Genomic DNA, 12,495 nt, shown 5'->3' with positions numbered 1-12,495 from the left:
GCTGTGGCTAGTTGGCTGTCAGCTGTAACCCGTGAGCCATCGGCCACAAATATAACTGCTGTGGCTACGCTAGCAGCAAATGGGGGGCTAGCAAGAAGATGGTGGCTGAGCTAGCAAGAGCGGATGGCAGTTAGCACGGCGGATTGCAGCTAGCAAGTGAGGTTGGCAGAGAGAGAGAGTGGCAGAGAGAAGTGGACGGCACTTGTGGATAGTGTGGCACCTGCTTCCTGTGTCTCCAACCCAGCCGCCAGCGAGAATATAGTGGTATGACTGCCCTACCTATGTCTCCGTGGGTGTTCCTTTTTGGCCTCACCATATCCTGCGTTCTTATGTGGGGAGTGGGACCAGAGACCCTGCGTGACAGCCTGCATAATATGTAATGAAAATTAATTTTTAAGTAATGGGCAAAATTTGGTTCATTTTGCAGTCTTTAATTGCAGGATATCTTCAAAAGCAGAAATCACTGTGCCTTTTAAATGAAAGGGATTACCACTCTGAAGCATTTGTTCCATATATATTTGTAGTGTTTCTTTTTGTCTAAATTGTGGAAGTCCTACTCTTGCTTTGGGAAGACATCAATTATTTGAAAAGAATATGCACGTTTTTCCGAGGTATTGATTTATGTAACTGATCAAAATATGCATGAATTACCCACTTTAGTGTAAATTTGTAAAAGACTGGCTTAAGAGATAATTTCAAAGGTAGAGATGATATAGAATGAAATTGCAAAATGCAACATACTCAAAATAATTATTGAAGAAAATATCTTTGAGGTCATTTTTAATATAGAGTTTGAATTTTGATTGTTTAGGACAAAACATACTTGTAGGAGTTTGAACATTACACGGTTTAGTCTTTATTCACTGTTAATGGACAGATTATTAGAACTTAATTAATTCAAGATACCAAATTGTTTTAGTTTTTCAGGAATTGTCCAAATGGATGAAGATACACATTATAATAAAGGTACTGGCACTAAAAATTATTATTGGATGTAAGAGCTAGATGATCTTGAGTAATTTCTAATTTTCTTTGCATTGTGATTTGGTTTAGTTGAAGATGTGGTTGGAAGTCACGTGGAAGATGCAGTAACATTTTGGGCCCAGGTAAACCGAAGCCTGATTGATTTCCTCTCCCACCCCTTCGTCCACTAACACAGGTCGTCCCCAACAAAAACAGAAATTACAAACTTCAGAATATATATATCGTCATTCTCAATTCCTAATTTTTATTGATCGTTATTATTGTTGGACAAGTGGGTACAGCTGGAAGTTAACACCTGAGTTATGAGTAGGATGCTCAAAACACACTGAGGTAAAATAAAGAAAACAGCAAGAATTTAATTGTGGTTTCAGAATTACACTCAATTCAATACCAACAATCTAGGCTGCGTAAAGATTGTGAGAACTGTTATATTTGTGAAGTTATAGCTCCATCTAGGGGTCTTTTATAAGATTGTTTCTTGAAAGATTAAGTTTTAAAATAGTCATTTTTTTCTAATGGCTTAATTTGGAATTTGAGATATAGTATCTCATAAAATTGGAAGCAGTAATGGAACATTACTAGTAAATTTCTGTTGGCTGGCTTCAAGTCAGATAAATTACTCAGTTTTAAATACAAAACAAGGCACCGAAGTCCCTATGTTCCAGGATTTAAGAAGGCATCCCTCTAATGGACACAAGTGCTCACTAATTTTTAATTTTGTGAACTACACATGATATGGGAGGGAGGGGAATGACATTTCTCTATACTTTCTGTAGCATTAGAACTCCTTTTGTGTGTGTGTGTGTGTGTGTGTGTGTGTGTGTGGTGGAGTGAATTGACAATGTGGGAAATAGAGTTTATCAGGAGAAAAATTATAGAAGAATATGATTAACCCAGAGTTCTTAAATCTGTATAGAAAAACAGTGTAGAAGGGTGATATTCATAGAAAACGAGTGGCAAATTTGTCTCTTCTTATGAATATATTTTCTAAAGGGTGCCCATGTGTTCTGATTCTCTGCCCTTTGTCTCTGTATTAATAGCACCTGTGTCCCTCTCAACAGGTTGTATGATAAATTATATGTTTAAACTCATTATATAGGAACAACATTTATTAGCTTAAAAAAGGTTTTCTAGACCAGCACTGTCCAGTAGAAATATAATGTGAACTAGATAAGTAATTTAAAATTTAGCTTGCACATAAAAAGAAGCAGGTGAAATCAATCTTAATAAATATATTTTATTTAACTCAAAATATACAAAATTTTATTTCAAACTAATCAGCACAAATATATTAACAAGACATTTTATTTTCCTTTTTTCATACTAAGTTTTTGAAATCTGTTGTCAGCAAACTTTTTTTTTTTTTTTTAGCAAACTTTTTCTGTAAAAGATTAGATAGGAAATATTTTAAGGTTTGTGGGCTATGTAAACCTTAAAATATAAACAGAGTCTGTCACAGCTGTTCAGCTCTTATTAACTCTGCCATTGTAGTGCAAAGGCAGCCCTAGACAATACATAAAGAGATAGGTGTCGCAGTGATCCATTAAAACTTTGTTTATCAAAATGGGTGTCAGAGGCCAATAATTTGCCAAACTCTGATTTCAGTCGTGAAGTTGAAGCCCCTGTAGAAATTTAAACACAATTAAAAAAGTTAGGAAATGTGTCTAATGGATGAAAAGATTAAAACTACTAAGGACATCCATGTGAATTGAATGATTTCAAGACGCAAACTGTAAAATTTGGGGTTGGGATGGGATATAGATGAAGAGTAAATAGAGATTTAGAAATATATGTAGACAGATCAAGATGGAGATCTGCTCATGTATATTCTCTGTTTTTCTGCCACTTGGATTTCTGCCAGATAAGCCACTTACGTGAGAACACTTCAGAATTTTTGGTAGACTTAGTTGGATGAGTGGCAGCTGAAGGAATCTTAAGTATTTGACTTCCACTTTTATTTGAAAGAGCTTTAATTTGTGTACAGAGGAATGTGTACATTTTGAAATTGTTTTTACATCATTACCTTTACACAACAACAAATATGTGAGAAGACCCGTGTCATTTGGCCAAAATATGCTATTCATTTTGAGCAATTATAATTTGATCTAAAGTAAAAGCCAGAGACAATTGTTTAAAGTTACCTCTTCATATGATTTCATAATATTTAGTATCTTGGTTTGAATTTCAAGGAATTTGAACTCATTGGGAAGTAAATATTTTCTATAACCTAGTCCCATTTCTTATAAAGAACTCATTTGAATTATGAAAAAACACTGACATAAAAATTTAATTTTTAATGCTCTCCAAATTTTTAAGTATTATGCTTAGACCCTTAATTGTGTAACACTGTCAAATAATTTACTGAATCTTGTACTATATCTGTTCTTTCTTCTAGAGTATCAATAGAAATAAGGATATTATGAAGATTGGTTGCTCACTGTCTGAAGTTTGTCCCCATGCCAATTCAGTTTTTGGGAATCTTGATCTAAAGAAGGTGAGCCATATTCTTTGATATAATTATTCCATCTCTCCTATTATCTTTCCTATATTTTAAATTTTACAGTTTTTGAAATTTTTGATGTATTTGAAAGAAAGAGGAAAAATTTTAGAGTTTGTGTAAACTATAGTCATAATAAATTTATTCTTTCAAAAATACTATGGCGTATCTGCTATGTACCAGGCACTGTGTTAAGCATTGAGTATACACAATGGTGAACAAAACAGAATCCTTGCCTCTGACAGTGATTCACAAAAAAATCTGTAAGAGATATCTATATGGAGAACAATTTGATGATTGTTTTTTTTAACTAAGGTATAACTTACATACAGTAAAATGTGTATCTCTTAAGTATACAGCCTGATGAGGTTTTACATATGTATGCATCTGTATAATCACCACTGAGATCAAGATACAGTTCCATCACCCCAGAAAATATTCTCAGGTCTCTTCTCAGTCATTTCATGGTCAGTAGTCTTCCTAAGAGAGTTAATCATTGTTCTGGCTTCTATCACCATAGATTCATTTTCCAGTTCTTAAATCATATAATAATGTACTTTTAATATATATCTGGCTTCTTTTGTTCAGCATATTTTTTGAGATTTCATCCATATTATTGTGTGTATTGGTATATTGGTAATTTGTTCTTTTTCTAGCTATGCATTATTTCATTGTATAAATATATCACAATTTATTTGTTCTCCCTTTATGGACATTTGGATTGTTTGTAATTTTTGGCTATTGTGCATAAAACTGCTATGAAATTTTTATACAAGCCTTCTGTTGGGTGTATGAGTATTAACATTTTTTTTGAGTATATACTTAGGAGTAGAATTGCTAAGTTGTAGGGTAAGCATGGTTTTCTTTAGTAGCTACTGGCCAAACCGTTTGGCAAACAGTATCAAAACAATTTGTGTTTTTACCAGCGAAGTGTGAGAGTTCCAGTTCCTCCATGTCCACACCAATCCTTTGCATTGTCAGTCTTTTTAATTTTAGCCATTCTGGCCAGTATGTAGTGTTAACTTGTGATTTTAATTTTATTTTCCTGATGGGTACTGAACTTAAGCATGTTTTCATAATTTTATTGATCATTTGGGTATCTTTTTTTGTGACATGCCTATTTAAATCTTTTCCCCATTTTCAAAGTTGTTTGTCTTGAGGCACAGCTAGGATAACCTTATGAAAGTTACCAGGTAGTTAATAGTGGTTCAAGTATTCAAACTCACAGAGCCCACTTCCTTAACTGTTACCCTGTATTGCAATAATTAATGAATTGTGGTAGATCCTTGTTTTGGAATACTAAATAATCATTTTTGGGACTGATACTATGGTAAGGTAAACATGAAATTTAAGGAGGCATTTATGGTGGTGCAGGCTTGGTAGCTTAGAGTGAATGCCTCTTTAAATTTTATGCGCTGGGTGCCTCGCTTGCCTTAACCAGCTCCATGCTCTAGTTATTTAAATGACGGAGGTAGGTCTCTTTTGCTGTGGAATTAGGTGCAAAATAGTATGTATAAAACGAGCCCATTTGTGTAAATAAAGCATAAACATATAATCTAGTATATATGTAAAAAGTATTAATGTAAAATTATTTTCAGAGTGCATGTTGAGGAATGTTGGGAAGAAAGTCTTATTCTTTATCCCTTTTGGTATACTTCGATTTTCTTTTAATAACATGCCTCTATTTTAAAATAATTAAAATCCCAATGGCATATATAAAAATGTGTAAAAGAAGAAATTTAGAAGGAAGGAAGCAATGTAACTTGGAGTTGAACATCAGAATGGATAAGGTAATGAAATTTTTAGTTTTTAGGTTTTTTTTTTTTTTGGCATTCTGGTAGTCAATGACCATCTTTAATAGTGTTAAAAATTAAGACATGCCTGCTTTTCCTCTGTTGAATGAAAAATAGATAGTTGCTTTACAAAAAATTCAAACTAGTTTCAATAATAGACTTCTCAGTGTTAATGATTACTCAGTCACTTCTGATTATCCATGAATGGATTGTACTTTGTAAATTTTCCTTAGTGATTGAATGGTTCTGTCCCTCTCACCATGTAGACAGGTCATGGGCTATGAATAGTGGAGTTGTGAGAGGAGAAGATTGGGACCAGGCACGATGGGATTATGTTATAGACACAAATAAATCTATTTGGGAGAGACTTGTATTTATGATGGTTGTGATCATGCTCACCAGCAGAGTCAAGAACGTCAGCTTCCTTAACACGCTTGGGTCTCAGCTCTGTTCCTACCTGGACTGGGTTGCAGTGATACACCATTTCTATCACTTGGCTTATATTCTGCTGTTCATTTTATAGGCATATTATTACAAAGTCTTAACTAAAGATAATATGATGTTTTGCAGAGTTTGAAATTGAATAGGACTGTAGATTATCAGCTATTTTTGCTGCTTAAACATGTTTGCTTGCTGAAAAATGAAGTAAGATTGTTGGGAGAGGGTACCATGCCATTTGTGCCCTCTCTTGCCCTCCAGCTGTTGAATGATAGCTGAGGAAACCAGAGTCAAGTGCTACTTGAATATACCTGTCCTTTATGGCATTTGCTTTGCTAGATATCCATTTGTGTGTCTGACTTGATTTGTACATTTTTGCTTTGGGGAGTTGAGGATTTTTACGTTTCACACTGTCTTCCTTTTTGCTTTAAAATCTGTGAATTTGTCCTAGTTCAGTGTGATACACTTAAAATTAATTTTATACTCTGTCACTTAAAGCAGTGTTCCTCAACCTTTTTTTAATTATGCCCTTCTAAGGCATGTTTTCCCTAATGGTTCTGTTTCCCTGAGAATGTTTTAACAGCATAGATAAACTGTATATCTGTTGGTGTTGTCAGGTAGGATTGAACTTTGGAGGGCTACAAGCCATTGTAATATCTAAGATAGGCTCCCCCACCCCCAAGGACGAGTTTTCACTCCCTTGGGAATATATTTCCCTCATTGAGAATGAATGATTCAAAGTGGTTATCAATGTGGGGTGATTTTGTATTTTCCACTCCCACTCTGAGGAGACATTTTTGCAATGTCTGGAGACCTTTTTGGTTGTCACAACTTGAGGGGGTATTACTGGTATCTTGTGGGTGGAGACTCGGGGGGAATGAAGCTAAACATCCTACAGTGGATAGACAACCATTCCCGCTCACCTCTTGCAAAGAATTAGCCTGTCTCAAATGTCAGTGGTGCTGAGGTTAAGGAATTGACTTCAAGTATATACATTTTCCTCTTTATTTTATTTTAATTTTTTTAAAGGAGGGTGCAGCCCACAGTAGCCCATGTGGGGATGGAACCGGCAACTTTGGTGTTATCAGCACCATGCTGTAACAACTGAGCTAACTGGCCACCTCCTCTTTTTGTTATTTTATTAAACTAAAGTAAATTATAAATTTAAAATAAATGAAAGTTCAGTATTAAGGATATTATATAATTTACTTTTGTCCACATAATAGCTCTAAAGTCCTTATATATAAAGTAAGAAGTATAAAAATCTTTTTTGGCTGGTAGGACATATGGATCTCACCATGGTTGAGAATTAGACTTAAGTGGCATGTACTTGGCATTTTTATGTTTTAGCAATTAATTTTACTAGTTATGTTTTCATACATTGAAATGGCATGATTTCAAGTCTTTGATGTTTGTACCTTTTTTTTTAACTAAAGTGTAGTTGACATACAATATTGTATTAGTTTCAGGTTTACACCATAGTAATTAGACATTTATATTGCTTATGAAGTGATCACCATGATAAGTCTAGTAACCATCTGACACTATACAATGTTATTATGATATTAATGACTATATTCCCTATGCTGTACATTACATCCCCATGACTTATTTAAATATTTCAAAGCTGGAACTCTGAACTTAATCCCTTCACGCTTTTTGCCCACCCCCCCAAACATCAGTTTGTTCTCTGTATCTATGAGTTTGGATCTGTTTGTTCCTTTATTTTGTTTTTTAGATTCCACATATAAGTGAAATAATACGATATTTATTTGTCTTTATCTGACTTATTTCACTTAGCGTAATACCCTCTGGGTTCATCCATGTTGTCACAAATGACAAGATTTCATTCTTAAGGCTCAGTAATAGTCCATTGTATGTCATCTATGCTTTATCCATTCATGTATCTTCTTTATCCATTTATGTATTGATGGACACCTAGGATGCTTCCATATCTTGGCTATTGTAAATAATGCTTTAATGAATGCAGGGGTGCATACATCTAAAAAGAATATGAAAACGCTAATTTGTGCCTTCTGTGTGAGTTTCCTGTTTTTTATGTCTTTCCTCCTCCCTTTTTTGGAGAGGCAGAATAGCATAATGGACTCTGAGGTCAGATTGCCTTAGTTTGAATCCTGGTTCTGCTGTTTACTAGCTTATGACTATTGGGCATATAATGGTGAAAACAAAGTACCTGCCTCATAGGGTTGTTGTGAGAATAAAATAAGTTATATATAAAGTGCTTATTGACAAATAGTAAGTGCTTAATAAATGCTAACCATTATTCTTATCTAGTTAGCATGCTTTGATTCATTAAAATGTCAAATAATTTTCCTTTTTTTTTCTCTCTGTAGATTTATGGTGGATTATTTTCTGAAGATAAATGTTGGTACAGATGCAAAGTACTGAAATTCGTCAATGATGAAAAGGCAGGAACAGTGTTCAGTTCTTTTGCCCTGAGGAACGTTTATTGTGGTTCTAAAATTTGATGCTTATTTAGCCCTTCATTGCTTATTCATAGTAGTAATAAAATCTGGTTCAATGAACTTGTAAACTGATTAAAACATACGTTTTTTTTCCCCTGGTGAACATAAAAGAAATGAATTGCCTAAAAAAATTCAGGTCAGATTTGAGAACATTCTTCTGAATTTAAGTTGTTATATAACTTGGACACCCCAGATTGTCCACGAATAGATTACATAATTTGTGGATTATTTTTGGTAACTAGTTGGTTCTTTGTATTCAGTTCTCATTTTTTGTTTTTACATGGGTAATTTTCACTTTATATTTTTGCTTTTTCTTAAAAACATTTAAGTTGAATTTTTAGATTTTAATTTGCTGTACCAAATCTTACCATTAAATACTGGTGGCTACAAAGTCCTCTTTTGAAATGTAGAGATGGACTGATAGCTTTAAGAATGTGATAGATATTGCAGAATATATTGAATCGAGAATCTAGGGAGTGGTAAGCTTCTGTCTATACACCATTTAGTGGCACACCTAACAAGAGACAGGTAGACCTATAAAACTTGCAGTAGGAAGACAAACCTGATTGAGGAGTAAACTGAGGTCCTTGGTTGCTGGCACAATCCTCCCTGGCTTTCAAAGAATAAGTTTTTGTCAATATGAAAAAACCAATCGTACAAAAATCCCTATCAGAAGAAACAGTAGCAACAGGATAGATTAAGTTATTGGCATGTGCCAATCTGAATGACGGGGGCTAGCTGGAGGCTGGCTGGTGGCTACAGCTCAAGTTCAGGATCTAGGGTAGAACAGCGGCCTGGGAAAGGCAAATGGTTAGTGCACTCCTCAAAAAATCCTTGCTTTCCAAATCAGTTTCCAGGACACTTCTCAAACAGGGTTTGTACCTCAGTTCTTTTTTTTTTTTTTTTTTCCAATTTATTGGAGTGACAATTGTTAGTAAAATTACATAGATTTCAGGTGTACAATTCTGTATTACATCATCTATAAATCCAATTGTGTGTTCACCACCCAGAATCAGTTCTCCTTCCATCACCATATATTTGATCCCCCTTTCCCTCATCTTCCACCCCCCACCCCCTTACCCTTGGTAACCACTAAACTATTGTCTGTGTCTATGAGTTTTTGTTTCTCATTTGTTTGTCTTGTTCTTTTGTTGTTTTTGGTTTATATACTACATATCAGTGAAATCATATGGTTCTCTGCTTTTTCTGTCTGACTTATTTCGCTTAGCATCATACTCTCAAGATCCATCCAGGTTGTCACAAATGTTCCTATATCATCTTCTCTTACTGCCGAATAGTATTCCATTATGTATATATACCACAACTTCTTTATCCATTCATCTATCGAAGGACATTTTGGTTGTTTCCATGTCTTGGCCACCGTAAACAAAGCTGCAGTGAACATTGGAGCACACCTGTCTTTGTGTATAAATGTTTTCAGATTTTTTGGGTAGATACCCAGGAGAGGGATTGCTGGGTCATATGGTAATTCTATTCGTAAGTTTTTGAGGAACCTCCACACTGCCTTCCATAACGGCTGCACCAGTCTGCATTCCCACCAACAGTGTATGAGGGTTCCTTTTTCTCCACAGCCTCTCCAACACTTGTTACTATTTGTCTTGTTGATGATAGCCATTCTGACTGGGATGAGGTGATATCTTATTGTGGTTTTTATTTGCATTTCTCTGATGATTAATGATGTTGAGCATTTTTTCATATGTCTATTTGCCATTTGTATGTCCTCTTTGGAGAAATGACTCTTCAGGTCCTCTACCCATTTTTCAATTGGGTTGTTTGTTTTTTTTGTTGTTGAGTTTCATGAGTTCCTTGTATATTTTGGATATTAGCCCCTTACTGGAGGCACTGTTTGCAAAAACCTTCTCCCATTCAGTTGGTTGCCTCTTTATTTTGTCGATGGTTTCTTTTGCTGTGCAGAAACTTTTAAGTTTCATATAGTCCCATTCGTTTATTTTAGCTTTTACTTCCATTGCCTTTGGAGTCAAATTCATAAAATGCTCTTTGAACCCAAGGTCCATAAGTTTAGTACCTGTGTTTTCTTCTATGCAGTTTATTGTGTCATGTCTTATGCTTAAGTCTTTGATCCATTTTGAATTAATTTTGATACATGGTGACAGATAGCAGTCCAGTTTCATTCTTTTGCACGTAGCTTTCCAATTCTCCCAGCACCATTTATTGAAGAGGCTGTCTTTCCTCCGTTGTATGTTTTTAGCTTCTTTGTCAAAAATTATCTGTCCATATGTATTTGGTTTTATTTCTGGGTTCTCAATTCTATTCCATTGGTCTATGTGTCTGTTTTTCTGCCAATACCATGCTGTTTTGATTATTGTTGCCCCGTGGTACAAGCTGAAGTCAGGGAGTGTGATACCTCCAGCATTGTTCTTTTTTTTTAAGATTGCTTTGGCTATTTGGGGTCTTTTGTGGTTCCAAACAAATCTGATGAATTTTTGTTCTATTTCTTTAAAAAATGCCATTGTGATTTCGATGGGGATTGCATTCAATCTGTATATTGCTTTGGGTAATATGGCCATTTTAACTATGTTGATTTTTCCAATCCATGAGCAACGGAATGTCTTTCCATTTCTTTGTGTCTTCTTCAATTTCTTTCAAAAATGTCTTACAGTTTTCAGCATATAGGTCCTTCACATCCTTGGTTAAGTTTATTCCTAGGTATTTTATTCTTTTTGCTGCAATTGCAAAAGGAATTGTTTTTTGTATTTCTTTTTCTGAGATTTCATTGTTAGTATATAGGAATGCAATGGAATTTTGTATATTGATTTTGTAGCCAGCAACTTTACTGTATTCGTTGATCGTTTCTAATAGCTTTTTGGTGGAGTCTTTAGGGTTTTCTATATATAGCATCATGTCATCTGCAAAGAGTGATAATTTAACTTCTTCATTTCCAATTTGGATGTCTTTTATTTCTCTTGCCTGATTGCTCTGGCAAGGACTTCCAACACTATGTTGAAAAGCAGAGGTGATAGGGGACAGCCCTGTCGTGTTCCTGAACGTAGAGCAAAGGGCTTCAGTTTTTCACCATTAATTATGAGATTAACTGAGGGCTTTTCATATATGGCCTTTATTATTTTAAGGTATTTTCCTTCTATACCTATTTTATTAAGTGTTTTAATCATAAATGGATGTTGTATCTTGTCAAATGCTTTTTCTGCATCAATTGATATAATCATATGATTTTGTCCTTTATTTTGTTTATGTGATGTATCACATTGATGGATTTGCGGATGTTGAATCATACTTGTGCCTAGGGGATGAATCCCACTTGGTCGTGATAAATAATCTTAATGCATTGTTGTATTCGATTTGCTAGAATTTTGTTTAGGATTTTTGCATCTGTATTCATCAGAGATATTGGCCTGTAGTTTTCTTTTTTTGTGTTGTCCTTAGCAGGTTTTGGTATCAGGGTAATGTTGGCCTCATAAAATGAGTTAGGGAGTACTGTCTCTTCTTCAATTTTTTGGAAGAGTTTGAGCAGGATTGGTATTAGATCCTCTTTGAAGGTTTGGTAGAATTCACTAATGAAGCCATCTGGTCCCGGATTTTTGCTTTTGGGAAGGTTTTGGATGACTTGATTCAATTTACTTAACTGGTGATCGGTCTGTTTAGATTTTCCAGTTCTTCATGGTTCAGCCTTGGAAGGCTATATGTTCTAAGAACTTGTTCATTTCTTCTAGGTTATTGAATTTGGTGGCATATAGTCCTACATAGTATTCTTTGATGATCCTTTGTATTTCTGTGGTGTCTGTGATAACTGCCCCTTTTCCATTTCTGATTTTGTTAATTAGTGTCTTCTCTCTTTTTATCTTAGTGAGTCTAGCCAAGGGTTTGTCAATTTTGTTAATCTTTTCAAAGAACCAGCTCTTTGTCACATTAATTTTTTCTATTGTCTTTTTGTTCTCTATTTCATTTAGTTCTGCTCTGATTTTTGTTATTTCCTTTCTTCTGCTGACCTTGGGTTTCACTTGTTCTTCTTTTTCTAGTTCTTTAAGGTGTAACATGAGGTTATTTATTTGGGATTTTTCTTGTTTCTTGAGATAGGCCTGTAGTGATATAAATTTCCCTCTTAAAACTGCTTTCGCTGCATCCCAAAAATTTTGATAGGATGTATTTTCATTGTCATTTGTTTCTATGTATCTTTTGATCTCTCCTCTAATTTCTTCTTGACCCAGTCGTTCTTTAAAAGTATGTTGTTTAATCTCCATGTATTTGTGTTTTTTTTCTGCTTTCTTTTTGCTGTTGATATCCAATTTCAAAGCCTTGT

The 12,495-nt window shown here is 34.6% G+C and overlaps 1 protein-coding gene across 1 annotated transcript in view; it reads left to right on the top strand.

Moving 5' to 3' along the window:
- Positions 1–926: 926 nt before the first annotated feature.
- Positions 927–12,495, top strand: part of STK31 (serine/threonine kinase 31) — a 73,105-nt gene continuing 61,536 nt past the window's right edge. The window contains exons 1-4 of the mRNA XM_033088928.1: positions 927–966; positions 1,054–1,106; positions 3,380–3,478; positions 8,067–8,141. Of these exons, the coding sequence (XP_032944819.1) occupies positions 939–966; positions 1,054–1,106; positions 3,380–3,478; positions 8,067–8,141 (255 nt within the window). The 5' untranslated portion in view covers positions 927–938. The remainder of the gene's footprint in view (positions 967–1,053; positions 1,107–3,379; positions 3,479–8,066; positions 8,142–12,495) is intronic.

Source organism: Rhinolophus ferrumequinum, chromosome 20 (genome assembly GCF_004115265.2).
Source record: "Rhinolophus ferrumequinum isolate MPI-CBG mRhiFer1 chromosome 20, mRhiFer1_v1.p, whole genome shotgun sequence".
NCBI classification, from domain to species: Eukaryota; Metazoa; Chordata; class Mammalia; order Chiroptera; family Rhinolophidae; genus Rhinolophus; species Rhinolophus ferrumequinum.
The sequence above is the reverse complement of the archived record's forward strand: the minus strand, read 5'-3'. Positions and strand labels throughout refer to the sequence as shown.